The sequence below is a fragment of the Mesoplodon bidens genome (assembly GCF_964165515.1).
Source record: "Mesoplodon bidens genome assembly, chromosome: X".
Classification (NCBI taxonomy): domain Eukaryota; kingdom Metazoa; phylum Chordata; class Mammalia; order Artiodactyla; family Ziphiidae; genus Mesoplodon; species Mesoplodon bidens.
Window position 1 is genome coordinate 141537721 of NC_138163.1, and position 26546 is coordinate 141564266.

At 45.6% G+C, this 26546-nt stretch overlaps 1 protein-coding gene across 1 annotated transcript in view; it reads left to right on the forward strand.

Annotated features, from left to right (window-relative positions):
• LOC308608408 (polyprenol dehydrogenase-like) overlaps positions 1–25671 on the forward strand; it is a 188676-nt gene extending 163005 nt beyond the window's left edge. Inside the window, exons 6-7 of the mRNA XM_081221430.1 lie at positions 4126–4333; positions 25209–25671. Coding sequence (XP_081077556.1) covers positions 4126–4333; positions 25209–25412 — 412 coding nt within the window. The 3' untranslated portion in view covers positions 25413–25671. The remainder of the gene's footprint in view (positions 1–4125; positions 4334–25208) is intronic.
• Positions 25672–26546: the final 875 nt, after the last annotated feature.

Consider the following 26546-nt stretch of genomic DNA (forward strand, 5'->3'; position numbering starts at 1 on the left):
AAGCATATGGATTAATACGGTGTAAGTCAAAGATTGTGGAAAGCCAGTGAGAAGAGTCATCTTTAAGATAGGACGGAATATATACACACACACACACAAACATATATCTATACACACACACATATATACGTATATGGGTATATATATAGACACACATATAGACAAACCTATATATATGAATATGTATACACACATATATAGAGACATATATGTATATATGACTATAGAGACACATAGACACACATATACATATATATGAATATATATAGGCACATATATAGACACATATATATGAGTATATGTATATAGACATATACATATATATGAGTATATGAATATATATGTAGACACAGATACATCTATGTATATATGAGTATATATACACATATATAGACATATATGTATATATGAGTATATATACATATGTGTATACACATGTATACACACGTTCATATACATGTATGTGTATATGTGTATATACAAATATATATACACACTCAGTCCTGCAGTGGGATCGATGGGCATTTCTTGGTGGAGGAGAACACTGAAATCACTACGGAATTGATTTTCTATTCTTCTTTGAGCTTTGTAATTTTTTTTTACAACCAATATATATTTCTTTTATAATAATGAAAAATTAATATAATTCTTAAAAAGTTCTCCCAAGGTATACTTTGGTCCTACTAAAGGGGACCAGAACATGCCAGCCCCAAATGTACCTCTTTGATCCATGGGATCTTTTGAGCTAAAGGCAATTGAGAACAAGCAGACCCAGGAAATGCTCTTTACCACCCCCCCCCACCACCCCCACCTGTCTAAAAAATAAAGTATCAATTTACTGTTTTGTAAAGGAAATTTACATTTATCCAGGGATTTTCCCTTTGTAGTAATGTCTCCATTCCAGGAAGAGAGCTACTCCTGGAGATGACTCTTTTCACCCGAGAGACTCTTTTTTGCATAACAAGACAGTCCTTATTTATATACACACATTTCCTGCCTTCCCATAACCTGCCTCCTCCACCCAGAATCCCAAAACCCCTTTTCCTTTGTTTACCCTAAGATGGTATATAAGCCTCTATCATCTGGCCACCTCCTTGAATCACATCATTTTGGGAATTCCTATATGTATGTATGTAATTAAAACTGTTTTCTCTTGTTAAACTGTCCTTTAGCAGTTTGATTTACAGGCCCCAGAACAGAACCTAAGAGGATAGAGGGAAAAGATTTTCCCCCTTACAATACTTTATTAAAATGTAGGTTTTACGTGTGTATATTTTAAAAAGTAGAAATATGTGGGTGTGCATTTATTGTCATAGGCAATAGTAATTTTGTCTTTGATGAGAACTTGAAAACCTCATCTACTTAGCGGAAATGTATGACCTGCTACGTTCCTGGTATCTTGCTGAGCATGGGGGCACTAGCGGACCATGTGCACTTAGCACCTGGTCTCAGGTGGCTCAGTGAGCAACAGATGCAGAAGGTTGCCTTTCTGGAGCCTCCCTTATCTGACTAAAAGCAGAAACTTGTGAGAAATGAGGACTGCCCAACTCTTTGGGGTTTTCTCTTCTTTTCTGTGAAGTTCCCCATACGTGTAAAATTAGAAGTAAAATTGGTATACTTCTCTCTTTAATCTGACACTCGGTGGTTTAATTTGCAGGCCTCAGGTACAGAACACAAAAGTACAGGAGAAAAATCTTTCCTCCCGGACAAAAAGGCTACCACAGACTGTCTCTACTGTTGTTTCAGATGGACTTTCAAATTAGTTACGAAGTAGTTACATCAATAGATTATTTATTGAAAACAAAGATAGATGTTTATGGTTTCCATTTTACCTTTTGACACCATTCATTACAAAAGCAATGTATTAAAAATCTCATGTTTCGAATCAAGCCATGCAGACATTTCATGCATTTCTTCCACCTCTGCTTAAGTTTGTGGATTGATTCTCCGTTTCAGCTGCCTTCTGTCTGTTAAAATTGCAACAGTCTCTTCATTGTTTTAAACAGCAAGTATCTCTGCCATTCCTCGGGCCTTTATTTATAAACTTTCATGGGGAATCATGTCCTCTTGTGGATCGGCTTTGATTCTTTTCTAGTTCTACCGTGGATGTTTATTTATCTTTAAATCCACCAGGGAACCTCTCCTGAAATGACTTGTACTCTTGATTTCTTTTTCCTCCTGTAGAGAAATGTATTGACTTTGCCCCCCACATAGTATTTTTAGAGAATTTCCGTTCTCTCTTCTCCATGCTACCATAGAAAACCATAGTTACATCACTTGTCAATTTACCCTTGAGGAATCTGCACATTTATGGTTCCCTCTCTTCTTTCTAAATTCAGGATTCCTGTTCCCTCTCAAACAGCCCTGGTAATTCAGGAGCAAACGCGTGCACGTGATGTCAGAATGGCCCAATTCCAAGGTGAAAGTTCAGCCTTTCTCTCCCCCCCACTTATATAACTCCCTCTTCCCTGGAGCTCGTTCCTCTTCTGGGGGGAAGAGACAGGAGGAATCTGCCAGAAACAAGTATCTTGACGATAATTGGGAGGTTGTCGTGGATCACAGGAGGGCATCTGTGCTCAGAACTGTGCTCTATTTTTGTCTTAATTCCTCCCTCCAACAAAAGATCTGTTTGGAATTCCTTTGGCCAATGCCCTGCGGCAAGCTTGTCCGGTGTCACCCTTGGCTGACATGTTCTGAGTCATCTTTCAGACAAAAGACCTGGGGTTTATTTTCCAGCTTAAACTGCATGGACCCGAGGCCAAACCTCAGAGTTTGCCTGTGGCCTCTTGTGACAAGGGGCTATGTGATGGGCACACCGTGGGGACATGCTGATGAGGAAGAAAGATGCTACCCAGGAAACAGCAGGAGGCAGGACCCAGTCCGAAAAGGGGTTGATGTGGTTGTCACATAGGAACAGACAAGCGCCCATGTGTGCAATTTACAGAATTGAGGTTTTTCAGAAAGTCTCACTCGGCAAGTAAGCATACGAGGCTTGATTTCTCTGATACCCTTTCTTGTCCTGTTTTCTACGTTCTAATATTTACCTTTTCCTTTTATTATTTTTGTCCCCTTCTGTGCTTTCCTTGGTCACGTTTTCTCAGTTCACTTTTCTGAATCATTTAGTCAGTTTAGTTCATTTATTGCAATCTTTTTTTTTTTTCTTTTGGCTGCGTTGGGTCCTTGTTGCTGCACGCAGGCTTTCTCTAGTTGCAGCGAGCAGGGGCTACTCTTTGTTGCAGTGCATGGGCTTCTCATTGCAGTGGCTTCTCTTGTTGCGAAGCACAGGCTCTAGGGCCTCAGTAGTTGTGGCATGCGGGCTCAGTAGTTGTGGCTCACAGACTCTAGAGCACAGGCTCAGTAGTTGTGGCACACGGGCTTAGTTGCTCCGCGGCATGTGGGATCTTCCCGGACCAGAGCTCAAACCCGTGTCCTCTGCGTTGGCAGGTGGTTTCTTAACCACTGTGCCACCAGGGAAGCCCCCATTTATTGCAATTTTTAATTCCTATTTAGGAAGAGCCTTTGTCCATTGAATTCCAAAGAGTGTTTTCTCTGCGTTTCACGCGATGACTCTGATTTCCTTCTTTTCATCTTTGTGTGAAACTCCCACGAGGGTGATTCCATGGATGGATTTTCTCCCAACTTAGGAGACACCTCTGAGGTTGAAAGTGAAAGTAACATAGAATATGGGGCACATCCCACTGGAAGAAGGAAATCAGGTGGGGCTGTATTCATATCCCATAAAATTCAGGAAAAGGAACTATGGGCCTGAAGAAAGTGACTAATCCCTGACAAATGAGAAACGATGTGTTTTGCCAGAAAGGCATCCCTGGTTGTCAACATGTTGTGCCCCTCTTAACATAATCTGCAATGATAGGGAGCCAAATTGGACAGGCTGCATCCGAGCAGGACACGCGTCAGGGCCTGTTTCCCAAGCGCTGAGCGTTCGGAGGAGAGAAAAACGCAGTTAGTCCTCAGAGATGGAAACAATTCTCGTAACACACTTGAACTCAGGTGTGTGTGTAGCTGCCCTCAGCCTGTAGCTGGAGATTGCCTCCCCGGCCGGGCGAGGGGAAAATCAGGGCCAGATGCCTGCGTTTCACACCCTCTCCCGCTTTGCTTCTGCAGCAACAGCTACTCGGCGCACGCAGCGTATGCCCAGAGCAAGCTGGCCCTGGTGCTGTTCACGTACCACCTGCAGGCACTGCTGGAGGCCATGGGCAGCCCCGTGACCGCCAACGTGGCCGACCCCGGCGTGGTGGACACCGACCTGTATAGACACGTCTTCTGGGGCACACGGCTCATTAAGAGGCTATTCGGCTGGTTGTTATTCAAGGTAAGGCTGCGATGGTCGGGTGTGTTGCTGTGGCTTGTGTGCTACGAGCCCACGTGTGCAGTTTGGTTGCACCTTCCCGAAGGGGCTGGGCTTTCTGTACTCGTGCCCGTGGGTGTCCTCAGGACGATGAGCATCCTCGTGGCCTGGGAGCCCGTGGTCCCATTGCCGACATAAGAAGCACCGAGGCAGAACCCTCCCCTGTGTGTCCACGCGGGTGTCAGCATTTTTTTGTTCTTGTTGTTGTTGGAAAGGAGAAAAATCGATTTCAGTCAGAGGCCGGCGGCGGGCTTGCTTTTGCTCCCAGGGACCCTGGTCATGCGAGCGTGTCTGACTCGGGGCTGATGGGTCTCAGAGGGTCCTGTCTTGAAAAAGCAGGCGGCATCTGGGGTTGTTCTTCTGGTCTCTCCCTGGCCCTGGTTTGCGCGCTCTTGAAGGGCGTTGGAAGGACACCTGTCTGCCTCTAGAAGTGAAAGCCGTGTGTCTTCCCCTCCAGTCTCCCTCCGGTTCGGGAATAATCGTGTGTGCTGCCCGCTTGTGTCTGTGCTGCCCTGTGCGCGGTGTCTCCTTGGACAAAGCTTTGCTTCTCTTTTACTTTTTATTTTCTGTTGGCATACAGTTGATGAACCATGTGGTGTGAATTTCATGGGTACGGCACAGCAATTCAGTTATGCATATACATGTGTCCACTCTTTCTCAGATTCTGTTCTCATTTCGGTTGTTACAGTATATTGAGTAGAGTTCCCTGTGCTCTTCGGCAGGTCCTTGTTGGTTATCCATTCTACCTGTGAGAGTTTGCATCTGCTAACCCCAAACTCCCAATCTATTCCTCCCCCCGACCCTTCCCCCCATAACCGTAAGTTTGTTCTCTAGGCCTGTCAGTCTGTTTCTATTTTGTAATTAAGTTCATTTGTGTCATCTTTTTTTGGATTGCACATATAAGTGATACCACATGGTAGTTGTCTTTGTCTGACTTCACTCCATATGAGAATCTCTAGGTCCATCCATGACATTACAGGTTATTGTAACATACTGAGTAGAGTTCCCTGTGCTCTACAGTAGGGCCTTGTTGGTTCTCTATTTTATATACAGCCGTGTGTATACGTGAGTCCCAAACTCCCAATCTCTCCCTCCCCCCGACCCTTCCGCCCATAACCATAAGTTTGTTCTCTAAGCCTGTCAGTCTGTTTCTATTTTGTAATTAAGTTCATTTGTGTCATTTTTTTTGATTGCACATATAAGTGATACCACACGGTATTTGTCTCTGTCTGACTTCACTCCGTATGAGAATCTCTAGGTCCATCCACGACATTATAGGTATTTTAAGATAGTGAGTAGAGTTCCCTATGCTCTACAGTAGGGCCTTGTTGGTTCTCTATTTTATACCCAGCTGTGTGGACATGTCAGTCCCAGTCCCACCAAAGCCCACGTGGAGGACTCATCTGGGTCCCGCAGGACCTCAGCAGACCCCTCTCCACGGGGCATCGGACACCCAGGGCACAGCACAGCCATGGCTGGATGCCAGGGCTAAGGGCGGGCTCTCACAGTACACGTTGAACCAGACACAGGGGGTGAGGCCAGCAAGTAGGAGCTGGGGACACATGGAAGGCTTGGTGACATGTGCCTGCCGCCATGGCCATGGCTCAAATGATGCTGAAGTGAGAAATGATGAATGCCAGGCCCCTCAAATCCCTTCGATTAAAGGTTCCCCATGTTCCTGTTTGAGTGTCCCTCCTGCCCCATTTTGCCCACGTAGAGTGAGCCCTGACAATCTAGTATGCCGGGGTCTCTGGGTTTTTTTTTTTTTAACGTCGGACTCCATTTATAGTTATTAGAAAATATCAGCTATATTCCTGGTGTTGTACACTGTATCCTTGGAGCTTATTTTATGCCTAATAGCCTATACCTCTTAATCCTCCCCCACTACATTGCCCTTTCGGGTATCTATTTCTTGATCAGACTTCCTTTCTGGTGCAGTTAGGTTGTTATCCGTTTTACCCTGATAAGTGCAATAATCATAAGAAAAATTAACATCCAGTCTGCCACCCTCTGTATGAGATACAAGCTAAAAACAATTTCTTTATATACAGTTAATCCCCAAGTAACCTGGTGAGGCCCATAAAGACCATGGTTGTCGTTATTTTACTGTCCACACTGGAAGCATAGGGGTGAAGTTACCTACCTGCCCAAGGAGGCCCTGTGCCCCTAGACACATTGATGTTTCTGTGATTATTTCTTGCTTTTCTTTAAAAACATTGCTTTTTATTTTTGGTTTTTTTTTTTGCTTTTTATTGAAGTGTAGTTGATTTACAACGTTGTGTTAGTTTCAGGTGTACAGCAAAGTGATTCAGTTATATATATATATTTTATATATATATAGAGAGAGAGATATTCTATTTCAGATTCTTTTCCATTATAGGTTATTACAAGATAGTGAATATAGGGCTTCCGTGGTGGCACAGTGGTTGAGAGTCCGCTTGCCGATGCAGGGGATACGGGTTTGTGCCCCGGTCCGGGAAGATCCCACATGCCGCAGAGCGGCTGGGCCCGTGAGCCACGGCCGCTAAGCCTGCGCGTCCGGAGCCTGTGCTGCACAACGGGAGAGGCCACAACAGTGAGAGGCCCGCGTACCACAAAAAAAAAAAAAAAAAAAAAAATAGTGAATATAGTTCCCTGTGCTCTACCGTAGGCCCTTGTTGATTATCTATTTTATATATAGGAGTGTGTATCTATTAATCCCCAAATCCTAATGTGTCCCTCCCCCGCTTTCCCCCTTGGTAACCATGAGTTTGTTTTCTATGTCTGAGTCTGTTTCTGTTTCATAAATAAGTTCATTTGTATCATTAAAAAAAATTAGATTCCACATATAAGTGATATCATATGGTATGTGGCTTTGTCAGTTGCATCCATGTTGCTGCAAATGGCATTATTTCATTCTTTCTTTATGGCTGAGTAGTATTCCATTGTGTATATGTACCACATCTTTGTTATCCATTCAACTGTCGACAGACACTTAGGTTGCTCCCATGTCTTGGCTATTGGGTATTGTGCTGCAGTGAACATTGGGGTGCATGTATCTTTTTGAATTCGAGTTTTCTCCAGATATTTGGGATCGCTGGATCATATGGTAGCTGTATTTTTAGTTTTTTAAGGAACCTGCATACTGTTCTCCATAGTGGCTGCACCAATTTACATTCCCACCGACAGTGCAGGAGGGTTCCCTCTTCTCCACACCCTCTCCAGCATTTATTGTTTGTAGACTTTTTAATGATGGCCGTTCTGACGGGTGTGAAGTGATACCTCATTGTGGTTTTGATTTGTATTTCTCTAATAATTAGTGATGTTGAGCATATTTCCATGTGCCTGTTGGCCATCTGTATGTCTTCTTTGGAGACATGTCTGTTTAGGTCTTTTGTGTGATTATTTCTTTAGGATAAATTCTTAAAAACGAGTTTGTTTATCTAGAGGCTGTGCACATTTAAAATCTGGTACCCAAATTCCCACAACACATTTCTGCTGATAATTTTCTAGTGTTTTGCCCCTAGACCATATGTGGTCCCATTTAACTGCATTTTTTTCCCGTTAACGGTAAGATGGTATGTTTACAGAACAGTGTCTGGCTTCTTGTTAGGATTACATCTTTCTTTTCTCTGACCGTCACCTTTCAGTGGGAGGTGCTGATCAGCTTCCACAGTCTTGGCAGGTGGACCATATTCATTTCTTTCTCACCACGAGGTCACAGAGATTAGAAACGATGATCGCCAGAGCCCTGGAGGGGAGGGTGGATGCCATAAATGACAGTGGTTGCCCTGAGTTCTCCACCACTGGGCTCTCCTCAGTGCAGCATTTTGGGGCCACCCGTGGAACTCAGATTCTCACAAATATGAATTAACAGTTACAACTGGGCCCCAGCATCCAGCCAAGGCCAGCTGTAATTACATCTTTGTCAGCAGGCCATCAAAACCCACCTCTCCTGAATCACCCGGTTCCCCTTTGTGGTTCTGTTTAAAATCTAATTTCCCTTTGTGAATGTGACAACTTGTGCACATTGTTGGTTCTTGTCCTCTGGGGACACTTATCTGTGTGTGTGTGTGTGTGTGTGTGTGTGTGTTGCAGAGGGGAGGTGATGATTCAGAAAAAGCTTTTCTGTATATTAGGGACATAATCACTTGTTTCATCTTCCACGATTGGTCCCCAGAATTCTTCTGTCTTCTGGTCTTAGAGAAAGTGCTTTTTTGCCAGAATGAGTCAAGCGGTTAACTTTTTTTTTTTCTTGTTGTAAATTGTTTTGTTGTTTAACTTTCATGGTTTCTGGGCTGATGTGATTAGAAATTCCCTTCCAGTATTTTTACCTGTGACAGCAACTGAATCCTTAGTTAGCCTAGGTGATGTCCGCAGGGGGTGATGTAGGGGGACCACAGGTGCTCATTTCTGTTCACACTGGGAACCCTGTGTCCAAGGGTCCATCCTTCCCTGCTGACCGCACACCATGACGGTTACTAAAACCGCCAACCATGACACTTACTAAAGGTGTTTCCTAAAAACCTACCCTTGCTTCCATCTGTTCTGAATTTACCTTTATCTACACCATCACTCTCTTGTCCTACCTTTCCTGACTCTGAACTGATTATCTTTCCAGACCACCTTTTAGATGATTTTGCAAATCAAGAAAAATAGCATCTAGGAGGAGGGGGTCTCCTGTGTAATCATTTGCTCATATTTTGTACATTTTGGTGGTTGTCATCTTTTCACAACCGATATAATCATTGTAAGAAAACTTAATTTGGGAGGGGGAATTTTTTTTTTTTATTGGAGTATGGTTGCTTTACAGTATTGGATACATAAATCCCCTGGGAGGGAGGATTTTTAATTTAATTCAGGGAGCCTCAAGATTTCAGACAGTGCTGTTCTCTGTCTGAATATAGGTCATCTCTTGTTTTGACCATGTCTTTCTTGATGCTTGCAATATTGTGGTTTATAATAAGAAATATATGTGCTTGGTCTTTGTCCCCATTTCTGGCACAGAGCTCCTAAAACCCTTGGAGTTTCCCGAGTGTTGAGAGCCTGAAAGGTGTCTCTTGTTATGTTCATGAGGTGTGCCCTTTGGAACTCACTTAAGGATGGTAGCTGGTTGCCAGGGAAACCAAGCAGCGTCTAAAGGGTTGGGATTTTCATTCCCACCCCCTGACCTCCCGGGAGGGGGAGAGGGGCTGGCGGTTGAATCCATCACCAATGGCCAATAATGTAATCAATGGTGCCTGTGTCATGAAGCCTCCATAAAACCCCCAAAGGTCAGGGTTCAAGTAGTTTCCTAGTTCGTGAACACATGGAGGTACCAGGAAAGTGACAGCCTGGAGAGGGTTTGGGGGTCCCCTGCCCCCTCCGCAGATCTCACCCTCTGCATCTTTCCCATCTGGCTGTTCCTGAGTTATCTGCTGTTATAATAAACTGGTGATCTAGTGAGTAAAATACTTCCTGACTTCTGTGAGCCATTCTAGCCAATTAACTGAACCCCAGGAGGGGTCATGGCAACCTTCCATCTATAGCCAGTTGGTTTGAAGCATAGGTGACCACCTGGCGTCAGAATTGTGGTAGAGGGAGGAGGGGTAGTCCTGTGGGACTGAGCCCTTCACCTGTGGGGTCTGAGGCTACCTCCAGGTAGACGTGTCAGAATGGAGCTGAATTGTAGGACACCCAGCTGGAGTCGCAGAATTGCTTGTTGGTCTTGGAAAAGCCACACTTGGGAACCTGGTGATCAACATCTTAGAGCTTTTCAGAGGTGCCTTATTAATTCTGCATAAATGCCCATATATTTATTGCATTGATTCCTAATTATTTTATGAAATGCTGATGTTTGTTTCGGTTCTGAATAGGGTTTATTAAAAATATTACAAACTCTGAACACAGCAGAATAAATAAAATATTTAAAAGTCAATAATAAATGAGCACACATGTCATCACAGCATCTGCCATGCCGTGCTTTTCTCCAGATGCAATTTCCTTCCTCCCCCGAGACGTAACCCCTATCCCAGGTGTGGTGTTACCCATTCTCCTGTTTCTCATTACATGGGTGTGTCTCTGAAATTTAATTTTGCATTTTTTCATCCTGACATAAGTAGAGTAATGTCTGTGATTTGCTTTCTCTGCACCATAAATTTGTTTCCTGGGGTCGTTATAATAAATGACTACAAATCAGATGGGTTAAAACCACAGACATTCATGCTTCTCCCGGTCCTGGCGACCAGACGTCTGAGGTTAAGGTGTCCCAGGGCTGCGCTCCCTCCAGAGGCTCCAGGGGAGGGTCCTTCCCGCCTCTTCCGGCTTCTGGGGGCTCCAGGCGTCCCTGGGCTTGTGGCCACATCCCTCCCGTCTCTGCCTCTGTCTTCACGTGGCTTCTCCACTGTGTCTGTATCTCTCCTCTTCTGTGTCTTAGAAGGACCCTGTCATTGGATGTAGGACCACCCTCCTCCAGGAGGACCACATCTCAGACCCTTCATGGCTGCAAAGACCCTATTTCCAAATACAGTCCTGTTCAGGGACTAGGGCTACAACATGTCTTTTGAGGAGTCACAGTTTACCCCAAAGCACTTAGTATTCAATGTTGGAGATCTGCCCATGTTGATGCATGTAGAAGTAGATTATTGATTTCCATCCCTGTGACGTCGTCCACCTGCACATACATCATGGTTCAGATTCATTCTCAGGGTCAAGGACACTTGGGTTCTTTCTGGTTCTTTCCTGTTACCGCAGCTTTGCCGTGATGGGTCCTCCACGGATCGCCACGTCTCACTTTCTCTAGGGAATATCACAGGCAGTGACATTTTAAGGCTAGAAGGTTCTCACATGTTCACGTTTCCTGGGAATTCCATTTGGTTTTCCCAGTGCACAATCCAGGTACTGAGAATTCCCAGTGGTTAACATCTTCATCATATGCGTTAAGTGTCGGACTTTTCAGTCTTTGCCAACTTGGGTCAAGTGCCAAGCTCCTCAGTCCTGGAGCAGGAAATGGCATTGGCTGTGTTTTAATTTGCATTTGTATTTTCCGAAATATCCTTGTGGTTGAACAGTCTCCGTGGGATTATTTGGCCTCTGGATGCTGGCTTCTGGGAAATGCCTTTTCCCCATTTTTCTAGGGGGTGTTTAGCCTTTCTGTCTTGGATTCATCTCTGTTCTTTATTCTGGCTGCTGATTTGTATCAGTTATGTATGTTGCCGATACTTTTTCCTTTATATTTTCTGCTTCAAGAACATACAAAAAAGTAATATTGTATGGTTATAACCAAAGATATTAGAACATAGGAGAAAATATTTAGAAAATGGAGAAACAAAAAAATAGATACATGTATATCTGTGTGTATATCTGCACACATGTACATATACATGCATACATATATATGGAGTATGTGGCATATATCGTTTGTGGAATGCACATTGATTTATAACTTCCTAGATGCACATAGTTATATGGAAGATTATTTATTCAAGGGACATGATTTCTTCCCAAGTAATTTTCATATATTAAGAAATACTGGGCTTCCCTGGTGGCGCAGTGGTTCAGAATCTGCCTGGCAATGTAGGGGACACGGGTTCGAGCCCTGGTCCGGGAAGATCCCACATGCCGCGGAGCAACTAAGTCCGTGCGCCACAACTACTGAGCCTGTGCTCTAGAGCCCGCGAGGCACAACTACTGAGCCCGTGTGCCACAACTACTGAAGCCTGTGCGCCTAGAGCCCGTGCTCCACAACAAGAGAAGCCACCGCAATGAGAAGCCCGCGCACCATAAAGAAGATTAGCCCCCGCTTGCCGCAACTAGAGAAAGCCCGCACGCAGCAACAAAGACCCAACGCAGCCAAAAACAAATGAATGAATGAATGAATAAATTTATTTAAAAAAGGAAATATTGAGATTCCAAAATTTCTGTCACATTACCAGAAGAATCACATTATAACGGCCTCACTGATAACAGTGGTCAGTATACTCTGAGCCTGTACAGCCTGTGGTGACGGCTTTATGGTTCATTCTATGTGGGAACATGGAAATATAATTTCAAAATATAGGAAGACAATGTTAAAGAAAATAAATGTCTATTTCATTTTTAAAAAACAACAAAAAAAGAATAGACAAAAACGTGATTTTACCAGTTCCATCACTGACATCTTCTACTTTCTAATAGATTTTCAGTCTCAATTTTTTTTTTTAGCCATATGCTTATTTAATCTGCATATATGGATCAGACTGTCTCCTTTGTGTGCTGCTTTTGAAAATGTCCCCATCTACTCTCTAGGCAATTAAATAGTAGCTCATGTATAATTTGTTCTGCTAGCTAATTTGTTATTTTGAAGGGAAAACATCTAATGTTTCTCTCTGAAGAATACTTATACCTATTATCACTTGTATATTATACTTTATTGTATGCTATGTTGTATATCATTCCTATCTTTTTTTTCTTAGAAATTTATATATTTATTTTTGGCTGCGTTGGGTCTTTGTTGCTGTGTGCGGGCTTTCTCTAGTTGCGGCGAGCAGGGGCTGCTTTTCGTTGCGGTGCGTGGGCTTCTCATTGTGGTGGTTTCTCTTGTTGCGGAGCTCGGGCTCTAGGCACGCAGGCTTCAGTAGTTGTGACGCGCAGGCTCAGTAGTTGTGGCTCATGGGCTCAGTTGCTCCGCGGCATGTGGGATCTTCCTGGACCAGGGCTCGAACCCATGTCCCCTGCATTGGCAGGCAGATTCTTAACCACTGCACCACCAGGGAAGTCCTCCTATCTTACTTTAAAAAAAATAAAGTATCAGATTAATTTTATAAAAACCTGACCTATGGGGCACAGGGTTAGGCAACTATGGGTTGGCTGCATGGTTTTGAGAATAAAGTTTTATTGGCACACATGGCTGCTTTCATGTTACAAAGGCAGAGTTGAGTAGTTACAGCAGAGACCGAAAAGCCCACAGAAGTCAAAAGTATTTCTTATCTGGCCGTTTGCAGACAAAGTTGGCTGGCTCTGACCTAGAGGGATGACTGCATTTTAGTTTCCTTTTGCTCCCTTATTTGGGTAGTGTGGATCAGTACGTTCCCTAGAAGGGGTGGTCTTTATTTCTAGAATGATTCTGACCGTCGTGGAGCCTTATTCTGTAATACCCTGTGGGATTCTGTTCCCCAGCGACTTCATTGAGCACTTGCTTATTGATATTTATCCCAGAGCTGGAGATCCCCTTTCTGTTTTTTGACAAGGGTGGATGGTAAAGTTTTGATGATTTGTTAAAAAAAAAAAAAAGGAAGAAAGAAAAGAGAGAATTAAGAAGCTTTTCTATTTCCCGCCCTTTTGCTTCAGAATAGTCTAATTGTCATGAGAAGCTTTTGAAAAGTGGAACGATTCCCCTTGAAAACTCTTAGGGTTTGGGAATTTTCAGAAAAGGAACTCTAAGTCAGCTTTCAAAATGCCTTCAATGCTTATTGCTTGGTTGAGGGTTTCTTCCTCTTCTGTGGTTAGTTCTGGCAGCATTCTCATATCTGTTTCAAGTTTAAATTAATGTGTTTTTACTAATGTGCTTTTACCAGTTCCATCACTGACATCGTCTACTTTCTAATTCCAGTTGAATGAAATCAGTTACTCCCCTGGCTCCTTTTAGACCTTCATTAACACTTTTCAGTTTGCTTTTTCATCAGCTCACCTTTTAGTCTCTCAATTCTCAAGCAAAGGATTTTAAAATTTTTCAAATTTTAAGTTCTTTCGCTAGCAAAACATCCACACTTAGACATACTCCCTATTCCTCCAGGAATCCCTCTACATCTCGAGAGAGTATGTGTTGTTCTTTCTTTGTGGTCCAACATTGAGGTGAAACTTTCACCTACGTATCATTTTTTAAAAATCTTTTGATCATCACATGCACATTTGGATTTAAAATGTGCAACCACAGGGCACTGAGTAATGGTGCTTTTATATATAAGAGAGGAAATTATGGAAACTGTAGAATTACATAGTGGAAGCCTATTTGTTACCATGTCAATAAAGCAAAAGTGATGTGAGTTGTAAAGAGAAAAAAAGCTGTAGGACGATGGCAGGCTCTGATGTCACCTTTATAATGATGATTGTATGTCATCATTATACATATTATTTCGTTATACGTACGTGTGTGTGCATGCATTGTGTGAAGTCTGCAAGGATGTGCCCTCAGTCACTGGGGGGCCGGGGGGGGGAGTCTTGAGGATTTATGTGTCTTTATGTCCCTTTATGTCATTTAATGGCATTCTTTTATATCAGTCCGAAACCTCTATTCTACACCTTATCAAAAGGCGTGGACTTGATTCCAAATTCAGAGCCGGTCCCCTGGGTAAACCAGTTAGTACCTTGAAAAAACCCAGCAGGTTGATACATCTATAAAGATATGAGGCTTCATTGGTTCTTTCTACAAGCAAATCAAGACCATTCCATATGTCTGTGCCGTAGGGTCAGGGAAGGTCTTCAGAGGGCGTGCGTGCCCTTCAGGCATCTAGGAAACAGTGAGTAGCTTCATAAATCAAATCCAGCTCCGATACAGAAAACCTGCATCTCCCAAGCCGTCGGGCCCTTGCATTTGGGGGTGTCATCCTGGCTCCCTCCCCCGACTCCCTCAAGATCAACGTGTACCACGAAAAAGCACGATTTTCAATGCTGACTGTGTCTGGTCCCCTGGTCGGGGCTCCTGTCCAATAAGCCCTTTGAAATTCCCTTTATCAGGTCTCCCCTGTGGAATGTGCCCTTGTCAGAATAACACGTATGGCTGCCCGTGGTCGGTTCTCTTCACCATGCATCTAAATCTGTCCAGTGAAGACAGGAGATCAGAAAGTCCGGTTCTCGGATGGATGCGCTCAGCGTCTGAGAGGCCTAATTAAGCACCTCAAGGACACACGTCCAGGGAGCCTTCTCTCTCACCTCTGAGTCCTGAGCTGCTCCGTTGTCGGGGACCGAGCATCCAAATGCAAGCACGCTGTCCCAGCAGCTTAAGACACGTGACACCCCCAGTTGACATTCCATCATGTCGTAGGGACCCACCATCCATGACTCCAGGCTCCTTGGAAGTCAGCCTCTCGTCGGAGAGGCTGGATGACCCAGGGGAAGCCCAAGGTCATCACAGGGGTCCTCGTAAGAGAGGTTGGGGGGCTGAGGGTCAGAGAGGGAGTAGTGATAGTAGAAGCAGGGGTCGTGGATTCCTGGCTTTGAAGGTGGAATAGAGGACCGCGGGGATGCAGTGGCCTCTCAGAGCTGAAAGAGGCAAGGAAACAGACTCTCCCCGTGACACCTCCAGAAGGAATACAGTGCTGCGCACACCTGGTTTTTCGCCCAGATTCACTGTATGTTTCTGACCTCTTAGAATTTGAAGAAGATGATACCTTTGTGCTGTTCTGAGCCACCAATTTTGTGATGCTTTACAAGAGCCCCCAGAGGAAACTCATACACTCTCCTTGGATCTCAAGTATCCAGACCATCATCTTGTGGCTTTTTAAGCTCATTGGCTTCAGATCCTGCCTTTCTGGTTGATAAGACTCACCTCTCAGGTGGGTGCCTGCATCACCTAGCTGTGCTGGGCGCTGCCCCAGACACCACGAGGGAATCCTTCTTGAAGCATCAGCCCCTCCCATCCTGATGATGCCTTTGACCCACGTCTTAGAAACACCCAGATGACACCCACGACATGCTGGATGTTGCACAGCACTTTGTAAACGTTGGTGTATTTAATCTGTATTACAAGACCATGGGGTGGGCACGAATACTGCCCCCAGTTTACCGAGGGGGACATGGAGGGATTTTATTTTAACATTAGAAACGATTCGGTTTTATGAATGAACATATATTAAAACTCACAGTTTATAGCATAGTCTAAATAAAGCCTTTCAAAAATACACTGTAGGATCCTTGATCAAAGCAAAGATGACAAGCATTCAAGAAACATCCTTGTCCTTCCAATACCGTGATCTGAGGCTGGTGCATGTCACGTACCAAGCATGATGGAGTGTGTTTCCTGGGTGCCGTGTGCTGGGAAATGAATATCGGATTCTGAATAGACAACGAGGTGCTCTAAACAGTGCTCCCTCTGGGATAAATAACATCTTCCATTTTCTGTACACCTTAAGAAAAAAAAAAAAGATCCCATCATCTCAGATGGGATTCCCTAGGAGGCATGGAGCAGGGAGTTAGTCAAGGCGTGATGTCCTTCAGACTGGTGACATCTCCCTGCACAGAGCTGTGAAGACAGTTAATATGGCATTGGGAGGTATGTCCCAACATCGTACCATGCAATGGATACTTCTGCTTTCTCAGCAATTTTCATGAGTGCTGAAAGGAGGAGGACAGTGTCAGTGATCTGCCCTTGCAGTGGATGCAGGACACAAAAGGTGCAGCCCTTGGAGGGGGTTGAATGCTGGGCTAAGGTCCAAGGAGCCTGAACCAGGCTGGGACCATCGGTGATGCAGAAATAGCTCAAGATGAGGGTGGCCATACTGTCATTTCTCCCTTGTCTGCTGGGTCCCTCATCAGAACCCCAGATCGCCACAAATGGTGTGAGCTACCCCCATCTCCATTCTCCCCAGGACAACTGGTCCCAGCCCCAATGAGTGTCTTAGACATTGGGTCTGGACCTCCTCCCAGGACGCCCGATAATGGATGTCAATAGTGATGTTATTACAGGTGGCAAGTAGGCACACGAAAAGATGCTCAACATCACTAATCATTAGAGAAATGCAAATCGAAATTACAGTGAGGTATCACCTCACACCGGTCAGAATGGCCATCATTAAAAAGTCTACAAGTAACAAATGCTGAAGAGGACGTGGATAAAAGGGAACCCTCCTACCCTGTTGGTGGGAATGTTAAGTTGGTGCAGCCACTATGGAGAACAGTATGGAAATTCCTCAGAAAACTAAAAATAGAACTACCATGTGTTCCAGCAATCCCACTCCTGGGCATATATCCAGACAAAACTCTAATTCAAAAAGATACATGCACCCCAGTGTTCACAGCAGCACTATTTACAATAGCCAAGACATGGAAACAACCTAAATGTCCATCAACAGATGAGTGGACAAAGAAGATGTGGTACATATATACAATGGAATATTACTCAGCCATAAAAAAGAACAAAATAATGTCACTTGCAGCAACATGGATGGACCTAGAGATTATCATACTAAGTGAAGTAAGCCACACAGAGAAAGACAAATACCATCTGATCTCACTTATATGTGGAATCTAAAATATGACACAAATGAACTTATCTACAAAACAGAAACAGAGTCACAGACAGAGAGAACAGAGTTGTGGTTGCCAAGGGGGAGGGGAGGGGGGAGGGATGGAATGGGAGTTTGGGGTGAGCCGATGCAAACTATTATATATAGGATGGATAAACAACAAGGTCCTACCATAGAGCACAGGGAACTCTATTCTGTATCCTGTGATAAACCATCATGGAAAAGAATATGAAAAGAGAAAGCGTCTATATGTGTACAACTGAGTCACTTTGCTGTGCAGCAGAAATTAGCACAACATTGTAAATCAGCTGTACTTCAAAAAAAAAAAACCCAGAAAACAGTGACGTAGGATCAGATGCATCCAGTCTACAGAACATCCCGTGGACTGGAGGGCATGGTGGGATGGACCTGGGGTCTGGTTAGAGGCCAGTGCAGAGGGGCAGGAGTTCGTTTTGAGAATGATTCTAGAGACCAAATCACGTGGTCTTGACTGGTTGCCCGTGGAAAGTGAACCAAGAAAGACTCGGGTCATTTGGGGTTTCTGACTCAGGGAAATCGGGGTGCATGGTGGTGGCTGTCCAGGAAACGGGGGAACTGGCAGGTGGGGATGGAAGGATGATTGACCCTGAGGTGTGTACGTAGGGTCTCTACCTCTGGATGCCAGCTGGGCTGCCATGAGCGTCTGTCTGCAGCTCAGAGGTGCAAATGGAATTTTGTGGTTGCAAACATGCAGGCAGGAAGGGAGGTGACCCACGAGGCCATGGCCGTGGGTGTGGGTGACGCACCCATCATGACTGATGAGGAAGATGGGGAGGGTTGGAGTCTCTGGAAGAAGCAAGACCTGGCCATTCCATGCAGCACCTCCCCTCCCACCTCTCTGCCCCTCATTTTCGTAATTTGGATAATACCATCTCCTAAGACTGTTGTGAGCATTGCTGACATAATACATGGGAAAGTATTTGCAACACTGTAAAGCCCTGTATAATTATGTAGTTATAAGGCATCCGTGTTCCCCTCTAACCGCACACAGCTCGTGGCTCTGTTATGCACAGTGTAAACCCCACCCTCTGCTCTCTTTCCTTCACTTTATTTTATTTATTTAGTTTCTGTGTGCTTGTACCCAGCCTCGACCCACCGCCTCTGCTGGTCATCCGCTCCAGGGGCGCGGGGGCTCTTATCTAAATGATCTTTCTTGGCTTTCTTGGCTTCATGCAGACAAAAACTTTAGCTGTTAATACACGGTGCTCTCCCCAGCCCTGCGCCCCGGGCCCCCGGCGTGCGTCTGTCCTTCAGGGATTCCGAAGCCTCTGATAAAAGCCACCATGTTTCCTACCAGGGTTTGGCTTCGCATTTGAGACATCTTTGCTTTCTTACAAGTCTCCAAGAGGATCTTAGTTTTTTTTTTTTTAAGCTGCAGGTAAAATGGGAGATGTTATTTATCCCAGAGGGACCACTGTTTAGAGCATCTTGTTGTCTATTCAGAATCCGACTCTCATTCCCCAGCACATGGCACCCAGGAAACACACTTCATCATGCTTGGAAGAGCTCCTATCAATGACAAGTGAACAGGGACAGATAATCCAGTTGTACTGGGAGCTGCAGCAGGTGTACCTGGGAGGTGCAGCCTTCATTTTAAAAATTGTAGGAGGCACCGTCCTCAGATCACTGTATCAGAAGAACAAGGATGTTTCTTGAATGCTTGTCATCTTTATTTTGATCAGGGATCCTACAGAGGATTTTTGAAACACATTATTTAGACGATGAACTGTGAATTTAATGTGTTCATTCATAAAACTGAATCATTTTTAATATGTTAAAAAAAATCCCTGCATATCCTCCTCTGTAAATTAGAGGCTGTATTTGTGTGCACGCCGTGGTGTTGGAATACAGATTAAATGCGCTAGCATTTACGAAGTGTTTTCCAATATCCAGCACGGCCTGGGTGCCACGTGGATGTTTGTTTCTGAGACGTGTTTTGAAGGCATCATCAGGAATGGGGGTGGGATGCTTCAGAAGGATTCCCTCGTGGTGTGCAGGGCAGCGCCTGGCACAGGTAGGTGCTGCAGGAGTTTCTGCTGTTCCCACCGAAGCTGCTTGGACCAGTACCATGACCACTTTTGTCTGTTGGGTTCTAGTTCAAAAGGATTTGGGGAAAGGTGTACTGGTTATTTCCTCTTCATGCTTTTTGGATAACCTGAAGACATCCTCGTTTAAATATAGAGTTGGGACATGTAGTCATCGGCTCAGGCTGCCCCAGTAGAACACTGCAGACTGGGCAGCTTAAGCAACAGTCATTTGTTTCTCCAGGTTCTGGAGGCTGGGAGTCTGAGATTATGGCGTGGGTAGATTAGTCCCTGGCGAGGCTGTCTTCCTAGCTTACAGATGCCGCCTTCTTGCTGTGTCCTCACGTGGTGGAGAGGGAGCTCTGGGGCATCTTCCTCTCTTTTAAGGACACTAATCCCATCCTGGGGGCCCCACCCTCATGAACTCATCTAACCCTATTCCCCTCCCAAAGGCTCCATCTCCTAATAGCACCCCGTCAGGGATCAGAGCTTCAGTGTATGAACTCGGGGGTCATGCACATTCCGTTCATAGCAGGACGTATGCATTCACTGGACACCTGTTTAAGAAGCATCTCCCACCCGCCATGGACGTTTCTGGTCTCAGGTCCATGTGGCAGAACCTGAGCATTGGGGGCCAGACACCCACACAAACACCTGGCATCCGGGTGAGGAAGCCGAGGCTAACGGAGAGTGGGTGGCTCCAGCAAGGTCTCCTGGGTCACGAGAGGTGATGCAGAAATTGAACCCTGGTCCTGGGACCTGCAATTCTTTGGTGCCACTCCCTCCCCCAGAGGATGTAGCTAAATGTCCCAAAGTTAAAGTTGGGCGTGGGTGAGCGTGTGTGTTGTGCATGTGACTGAGTGTATGTGTGTGCCTGCTTATACACACACGTGTGCATCTCAGCATCTACCAGACTTTCTGCCTTTCACTCAGGCATGATGTGTCATCACCCTGATGGGTGAGGGTTAGGACAGTGACATCGGATGTCAGGAAGAAGAAATGCATGAAACCGTCCATTTCGTGAGCTGTCAAAACATTTAGGAATTAAAAAGTACAGATGAAATCTCATTTCCTCTATCTTTATCATCTGCCCAGGGCTTGGAAATGTTCTGCAAATGGCTCGTGGGTGGCTGTTTTTAGCCTAGCATCTATCATGTGTTTAAGTGGGATAAGTGGATGAGATTAATTCTCCATGAGATGCATGAGCAAGAAGAACAGCTCTTTTTTTTTCCCTGTCCTTTTCTATGTCAGAGAACTCCCTGGCTGGGCAGGGCTACCCTGGGTGAGTGTGTGTACATGTGAATATATGCATGTAAGTGTGAATGTATGTGTGTGTATGTAAATGTATTTGTGTGCATGGGTGTATATATGTGTGCATGTGAATGTGTATGTGCATGTGAATGCATGTGTGTGTGAATGTGTGCATGAGGGTATGTATGTGTGCATGTGAATGCATGTGTGTGTGAATGTGTGCTGAGGGTATGTATGTGTGCATGTGAATATGTGCATGTAAATGCATGTGTGTGCATGTGAATGTGTGTGTATACGTGTGTGTGCATGTGAATGTGTGCATGTGACTGGATGGGTGTATATGTGTGCATGTGACTGCATGGGGGTATATGTGTGTGCATGTGACTGTGTATGGATGGGTGTATATGTGTATGTGCATATGACTGTGTGTGTGGATGGGTGTATATGTGTGTGCGTGTGTGTGCATGGGGGTATATGTGTGTGCATGTGACCGTGTGTGGATGGGTGTATGTGTGTGTGCATGGGCATATATGTGTTTGTATGGGTGTATATGTGTGTGTGCATGGGGGTATATGTGTGCATGTGAATGTGTGTGTGTGCATGGGGGTATATGTGTGTGCATGTGAATGTGTGTGTGGGTGTATATGTGTGCGTGCATGTGACTGTGTGTGGATGGGTGTATATGTGAGTGCATGTGACTGTGTGTGCAGGGGGGTATATGTGTGTGCATGTGAATGTGTGTGGGGGTGTATATGTGTGAGTGCATGTGACTGTGTGTGTGTGGATGGGTGTATATGTGTGAGTGCATGTGACTGTGTGTAGGGGGGTATATGTGTGTGCATGTGAATGTGTGTGGGGGTGTATATGTGTGAGTGCATGTGACTGTGTGTGTGTGGATGGGTGTATATGTGTGAGTGCATGTGACTGTGTGTGCATGGGGGTATATGTCTGTGCTTCGAAGTCCCTTTCCTTCAGAAACACGATCATCAACAGAATTCCACTGCAATCCTGTCTCCTGACAGTAGCTGAATTTTGGGCACAGTGCTGTGTCCTTTGGGCATCCCAAGCTCATGTCCAGCGCACCACAGGCAGTATCTTCTAAAACTGCCATCCTTGTGTTTTAGTTGGACATGCTGATCACAAGCACTGTTACCCAGACAAGAGGACTTTCAACCTGTGGGGGAAGTGGACCCCAGATAAGGCCCACTGGAGGACCCAAAAGAAGCAGCCTCTAAAGAGAGGGCTGGACACATCCTAGGGAAATCTCAGGAGTGGGGGAGCCTGTGGCTGCAATAAAGCAGGTCTTTCTGATGGAGGTGACTCACTCTGGGGGTGAAACGTGGGGGGTTTCTGGGCATGGACCCCTGAATCCTCAGCCTGAAGAACGGCTGACTTACGAAACAAGCTCGTCCCAGGAGCTGATTGAAGGATGTGTTTGCCCAGGAGGTGTAAATCCATCTGAACAAGAACGTCTCAGACACCACTAAAGGGAAAACCGGTTCCTCTTTCTTGTAATAACCTATAATGGAAAATCATCTGGAAAATATATGTGTGGGGCCCTCCCAGCTCTCACCCTGTGGCCCACACTCTTCATGTGGCTGTTCCTGATCTGGATTTTATCATAAAAGTGGAATCACAAGGAGATGCCGTCTTGGATTCTGTGAGTCGTTCTTGGAAATCCTCAACCCTGCGGGGGTCCTGGGTACTCCAGTACCTATAGTCAGTGGGTCCAGAGCGCAGGAGGACCCCAGAGACATGTGGTGAGGGCAGTTAAGGAGAACCGAGGCCATAAACACACAGAGGCTTTGCCAACTCTGGGTGGACAGCACCAGAATCGAATCACAGGACGTCCAGTTGAGGTGGAAACAGAACACTGGTCGTAGCCACTGGCCCAGGAAGACAGGTAAATCCAACATCCATTCCCAGAAAACAGACTCAGGGCACATGCGATGTGCAGGCAGTGTCTCCTATTTAAAATGGGTAAATCCTTTTTTTTGGAGGATTTTTTTGTTGAATACATCTGAAAAGAATTGCATCTACAGAAAAACAGATGTGAGAAAGCATTGGATCAACACTGACGAATTGACAAGGATGAGGACTTGGGGCTGGTGGAAAAGGTGACCTAAGCGTTTTTAAAAGTTGGAAACTGCAACCAAAATAAGATGAAAAAATCCCTATCAACACTTGGGGAAAAAACCCCAAAACACTTAGGAGTCTTCATAAGACTGTGTGTCAAATCAATCTGTTTTATATCTTATAACTGACATATAATATTGTATAACTTTATCTCCATAAAAAAGTAGTAGAATCCTGTCTAAAGGAGCTCGTTGCTACAATGAAATGAATGTTTTTTCCTGAAGAGGCACACTGTTCCCTTCATGACCCCTGACCCCCTCCAGACGCTGTGGCCACCCCGTCCCAACACATGAGAGAACACAGGCTTTCCAATAATGCGTGTTCCCCTCTGCAGACTTTCTTGCACACCTTCAAGCTCCTCCTGGGAGATGCCCATAGGTTTCAGATTGTCCTCATCAACTCATGTCTTGACCGTAGGGTCCCAGGATCTTGCTTCCTTGAGTATGGGACCCAGTAACATCAAAGGAACAGTTTACCAGGCTGCCCTCAGCAATTTCCCATCTTTGTCATGTTCAGTGTTTCTGGCAGGTGGGTACACAGCCCTCTTGGGAGATCAGATGGGGAGGTGTTGGTCTTCCAGACAGTACCTTCAAAGTCGCAGCTTCTCTGCCTGTCAGATGGCTCCGTGGAGTAAAGGAAGCTTTGCCCTTTACTTCTCTTTTTAACCTTCTCCAGCCCGATTATACGTGCTGGGGGACATTTGTCATCACGACTTCCGAGGTACCCCTTTTGAGCACGTCTGAATCTAGAAAGTGTGACCGCGCGGGGTTGTTTCCTGGCCTGGGTGTGTACCTGAGGGTCCTACAATGGTACATTCTTAGAGGCACATGAGAAGGACCAGGATTAGGCGACGTGAGCGGATTTCCAAAAGTTTGTTACATGCAATGAGCTCCTGAAAAGTCATTGTCATGACAGTAAGATGAGGGAATTCTGTCGGTTTCTGGATATTGAATCGTAGCCCCAAAGCCCCTCACTTCCCACAAGGTCTAATCCCTTGAACTTCTTTGCCTGCTTCTTTTAATCCACTGGTTCTTCTTCTTTTTTTTTTTTTTTTTGCAGTTTTTTAAAAATTATAGTTGATTTACAATGTTTCAGGTGTACAGAAAAGTGATTCAGTTATATATATCTATATATATATATATACACACACACATATATATTCTTTTTCTGATTCTTTTCCATTATAGGTTCTTACAAGATATTGACTATAGTTCCCTGTGCTGTACAGTAGGACCTTTACATAAAATAGTGTGTGTCTGTTAGTCCCAAACTCCTAATTTATCCCTCCCCCCTTTTCCCCTTTGGTATCTGTAGCTCTGTTTTCTATGTCTGTGAATCTGTTTGTGTTTCATAAATAAGTTCATTTGTATTATTTTTTAGACTCTGCATATAAGTGATGTCATAGGGTATTTGTCTTTGTCTGACTTCACTTAGTATGATCATCTCTAGGTCCATCCATGTTGCTGCAAATGGCATTATTTCATTCTTTTTCATGTTTGAGTAATACTCCATAACACAGACACACAGACACACACACAGTTATATATATACACCCCACCACCCCATGTCTTCTTCTAATCCACTGATCATGCCCAGCGACCAGCTCCCAACCCAAAACACAGGGTGTCTGGCGTTCAAACCTTCCTCCTTCCCTCTTACTGGTCCACTTTTCTCAATCTCTTCTCAGCCTTTCAAGCTTTTTTTTTGAACTTACAGTTCTCCTACTGTAACTCTCCTCACTGCATGGAAACCAAGAACCTTTCTGCTGTCTTGACGTTTCCATCTCAAATTGCTGAATGTCGTGTGTTCAACACAGAGGCCAAACAATCATCTGCTTTGAGCCAATGAATAAGCATTTCACTTTCATCAAGCGTTGGCCATACAGCAGAAATGAACACCACATTGTAAACAGCTATACTTCAATAAAAATAAATTTTTTAAAAACGAGTTGGAGACCTGAGTATTTACATTGGGGTCTTCATATGCATGTATTGAAATGGATTAACCCAATGTGGAAATACAACCCACGTGGGTGCACCTTCCTGCACCCATGGAGGCTGGGCTGCCCCAGCCTGTCCGGCCTGGCTTTGTGCCTGAGTCGATGGAAGAAGGTTGGAGGTGCTGTGTCTCACGTACATTGTCTGTGAGCGTGGAGACGCCGTGTCTCTGCTCTGAAAACTGACTCCTGTTCTTCTTTTCTTCTCCCTGCAGACCCCGGATGAGGGAGCTTGGACCTCCATCTATGCGGCGGTCACCCCAGCGCTGGAAGGCCGTGGCGGCTGCTATCTTTACAACGAGAAAGAGACCAAGTCTCTGGCGGTCACGTACGACCTGGAGCTTCAGCGACAGCTGTGGGCCAGAAGTTGCCGGTTGACGGGCATTGCCGATGTGACCCAGGAGGTCTTCTCGGGTTAGCCACCCGCCGGGGAGACCGTGACCAGGCGCTCGCAGGTGTGTCTGTGCTGGACCACATGTCTGCATCGTTCACATCCCCCGCCCTTGGGGTTCTGTCTCCCCAGCGTCCCCCGTCGGCTTCCTTGCCCTGGGCCGGAACTTGAGGAGAAGAGGAATGTTGAGTGCGACCCTAAGCAGCTGGTCCTCAGCCATGAATCTCGTGATCCCCAATGTGTCCAGTTGTACCGGGTGCCCTGAGTCATTAAACCCTGCCAGCCACGCAGGCGGTGTTCTTGTTTAGCACGGAGGCGCCGAGGACCCTGGGGTAGAAACATCCAGGTGAAACAAACACTTTCAAGGGAGCCTGGGACTGTTGGCCGCTGGTGGCTTTGAGGGTGTCCTGTGTCCCCTGTTGTCTCACACGCAGTTTGTGCCAGAGATGCGGCTCTGATTTGTGGGTCCTGGAAAGGGAGAGACGTGAGCCTTCCTTAGTCTGTTGATCAAGGGTCATGTGACCACCCTAACCCTCTGCCCTACCATCTTTAGGGGGACCAGGTCCTAGGGGTTTCCTGCAGCCGTTAGGGTACCTATCAGGGCTCTCACCCCGTGACTCATGGAAAGGCCCTCAACAGAGGGGTAGGGAATTCTGTAGGACACGGGGTAAGAAAGGGGGCCTGGACACCTGTCACCATGGGGTCTGTAGGACGGGGATGGGGCCTGGACACCAGTCATCATGGAGATCTGTAGGATGGGACCAGGACACCTGTCACCATGGCATCTGTAGGACGGGGATGGGGCCTGGACACCTGTCACCAAGGGGTCTGTAGGATGGGGATGGGGCCTGGACACCAGTCACCATGGAGATCTGTAGGATGGGACCAGGACACCTGTCACCATGGCATCTGTAGGACGGGGATGGGGCCTGGACACCTGTCACCAAGGGGTCTGTAGGATGGGGATGGGGCCTGGACACCTGTCACCGTGGGGTCTGTAGGACGAGAATGGGGCCTGGACACCAGTCACCATGGAGATCTGTAGGACGGGACCAGGACACCTGTCACCGTGGGGTCTGTAGGATGGGGATGGGGCCTGGACACCTGTCACCAAGGGGTCTGTAGGACGGGAATGGGGCCTGGACACCTGTCACCGTGGGGT